The 3,398-nt window shown below is 38.6% G+C and overlaps 1 protein-coding gene across 1 annotated transcript in view; it reads right to left on the bottom strand.

The window, feature by feature from the left end:
- Positions 1-1,298: 1,298 nt before the first annotated feature.
- The window catches only part of LOC100533281 (diacylglycerol kinase theta), a gene marked incomplete in the record, with an annotated part of 26,354 nt that continues 24,254 nt past the window's right edge, over positions 1,299-3,398 (bottom strand). Inside the window, 3 exon segments of the mRNA XM_035972628.1 lie at positions 1,299-1,321; positions 2,040-2,167; positions 3,208-3,306. Of these exon segments, the coding sequence (XP_035828521.1) occupies positions 2,042-2,167; positions 3,208-3,306 (225 nt within the window).

Below are 3,398 nucleotides of genomic sequence, written 5' to 3'. Positions count from 1 at the left end.
GTAGTAGTAGTAGTAGTAGTAGTAGTAGTAGTAGTAGTAGTAGTAGTGGTAGTAGTAGTGGTAGTAGTAGTAGTAGTAGTAGTAGTAGTAGTAGTAGTAGTAGTAGTAGTAGTAGTAGTATGAATTGACATCTAAAAGTTACTTGGTCGTGGTTGTCTTCATCATCACCATCATCATCATCATCATCATCATCATCATCACAGCTCACTTTCCTTCCTTGCGCTCCCCACAGTATGGAGGGGGGAGGGGGGGTGAACTATGAAGACTGTACACGCGTACATACACGTGCACATACCCACGTGTACGCAGTCGAGGTGGTGCTGGTGGTGGTAGAGGTGGTAGAGGTGGTGGTGGTGGTGGTGGTGGTGATGGTGATGGGTACAGTGCTCTAGACGGGGAGAATGCAGGGAAGCAGGGAGACTGGGAGGATGTACACACCTGGCTAACACGCGTCTATCTCCCTGCACAATTTCTGCAACAAGAATGAATATAAAAAGTTAATATTTTACGCCCTTTTCATACAATTGTGAGGTATCGTGGTGGTATCAGGCTCTCGTCAAAATAATCAAAGTGAAGAAACTTGCATTTTTCGGCAGGTTTGTGAAATTTTATTAAATTTTTGTTTTTTGGCTCAACACCTTTCAAGCCCATTAAAGAACTCATTTCTGTGTGGATTTTTCTGAAAAATGTTGATAAGAGGCACAAAAAATAAAAATTTCAGTTACCACAGACTCTTAAGCTAAGGAAATAACTCATCTTTGGCGGTCATTTTCTCACTAATTTTACCTCTGAAAACAAATGACTGCCACCTCCTTCTTTCGCAAATATCTCGACTTGTATTCAAGATAAATGGGTATTTTTTTCATCCAAATAAAGACAAGCGAACAAGCTTTAAGATACCACCAATAACTCTACATGCCCAAAAATTGACGAGAGCCTGATTCCACCACACTGCCTCACATATAAAAAGTATATATTTTACGCCCTTTTCAAATAATTTCTATCTCCCTGCACAATTTCTAGTTTTAGTAAGTGTTTTAAGGCACTTGCAAAGCAATAGGGTCATATAAGTGCCGAAGATCAGAGGTGTTACAAGAAAGTAACAAACATAAAAAAGAAGGAGGGGAGATATAGATGATAGATGTTTGATAGGAAAGAAGATGCAACAAGAGCAAATACAAACAAAAATGTAATAATTGTAAATATTTTTCGCCTTTTATATAATTTCTATCTCCCTGCACAATTTCTACAACACGAACAAACATAGAAAGTAAATGTTTTACATCCTTTTCATACAATTTCTATCTCCCTGCACAATTTCGGCAAAAGGAAGAAATTTTTAAAAATAATATCAAAGCACCCCGGAAATAGCAGTTCACAAGTGTGTGACAAACATAAAAAAGAAGTAGAGAAAAAATGACGATAGTAAGGATGAGGAAAGAAAAAGCAGAAAGGATTTCAACCCGAATATCTACTCGGCGGGACATGACAGAGAGGAAGCTCGCTTGGAATGAGCTTGGAAGGATGGCCCAGGACAAAGGTAAATGGAAGGAGTTTTTTTGTTTTTTTAAAATCTTATAGTAAAGGGTTTTACAGCGCTCGCAACTTCATAAGGTCATATGAGCACCAAGGGGTGGGCGTCAACAGAGAAGTCTTTACAGGGAATCAGACTTAGACTGCTCATCTCTCTAGCTTCAACAGCACAAGGTCTGCTTCGACTATCAAGGCACCCCAAAATAGCAGGCCACAAGAGAGTGACAAACATACAAAAGAAGTACAGGAAAATGACAATTGTAAGGATTAGGAAAGAAAAAGCAGCAGTTCCCTGTTGTAGATCAATTAGTTATGAGTCAGCCTATTTACAATTCTACTATGCTTGAACGAGAAATGTCCCCCCTTTGGGAATGGCCTAAAGACACTTCAGTCAGTGGCACTTCCCCGGGGGGTTGGAAGGAGCTTGTAAGTGGCCTATACCCTGCCAGGGGCGAACGGCCTTGATGACTGATGATCTACTCAGCAAAAACAGAAAATTTCTCACCAGTTAAAGAGGTCCGGTAGACTCTTCTGTAGGGGAGGAGGCTTGCAGTGGTTCATTTTCTGGGAAGAAGATGCTTGGCTCTGTGTTGCGGCGTTTGATCTTGTTTTTACTCTTTTTCAGCATGGTCGCCTGAAACAAAGAGGAATATTGTTGGGTTTTGTTTTGATTTTTTTCAATATAGGATGTTTTATGTCTCCATCCACCAATTTATTTGGATCATTAACCCTTTGAACTCTACCCACCGGTACACCGGTGGTGCATAAAACTGCCGGTATTTACACATTTACAACGTAATGTCAAATATTTAGTTTTAAAACAAAACAAAAAAAGACCTTTTTCCTCCAATTCCAGGGTTTGAGCATAAAATGGGAGATAACCTTCTGCCCTTTTGTTCAGTGAGCAGAAGGGTCTGTGGCCTGTGGTGATCATCAGACACTGACAGAAAAACTATTATTATGTCTGACGGAAAAAAACAACTATTATAATAATCATCAAACATTGACGAGAAAACTTTATTATCATCAGACATTGACGTTAAAAAACTATTATTATCACTGGACATTGACGGAAAAACTATTATAAATTTCATCAGACACTGACAGAAACAAAGCTATTCTTATCATCAGACATTGACAGAAACTTAATATCATTATCATCAGACATTGACGAAAAAACTATTGTTATCATCATCAGACATTGACAGAAAAAATATATTATTTTTATCACGAGACATTGACTGAAACCTATTGTTATTATCATCAGACATTGACGGAAACCTGTTATTATTATCCTCAGACATTGACGGAAAAACTATTAGTATTATTATCAAACATTGACAGAAAAACTATTATTATTATCATCAGACATTGACAGAAAAAACTATTATTATTATTCTCAGTCATTGACAAGAAAACGATTATCATTATTATCAGACATTGACGGAAAAACTATTATCATCCTCACATATTGACAGAAAAAACAACTATTTTTATCATCATTGTCGGAAAAACGATTATTATTATAACCAAACATTGAAAGAAACAACTATTTTTTTTATCATCAGACATCGGCGGAAAAACTATTGTTATAATTATCATCATCAAACATTGACGGAAAAAAACGATCATTTTTATGATGAGGATCTGAGGAGACTAGAGACTAGTACTGACCTTGAGAGCCGACCTGAGCACAATGACCTGTCCAGCAGGCTGAATCCAGGGTTCCCCATCCACGTGGACCGGCATGTCACACAGGAGAGTGATGCGGAGCTACACAGAGAGGGAGAGAGAGAGAGAGAGGTCACATGATGTGTGTGTTGGGGGGAGGGGGAGGGGGAGAGTGTGTGTTGGGAGGTGGGGAT

The sequence above is a fragment of the Aplysia californica genome, unplaced genomic scaffold, assembly GCF_000002075.1.
Source record: "Aplysia californica isolate F4 #8 unplaced genomic scaffold, AplCal3.0 scaffold00767, whole genome shotgun sequence".
NCBI classification, from domain to species: domain Eukaryota; kingdom Metazoa; phylum Mollusca; class Gastropoda; order Aplysiida; family Aplysiidae; genus Aplysia; species Aplysia californica.
Note: the sequence above shows the minus strand (reverse complement) of the source record. Positions and strands in the feature narration are given on the sequence as shown.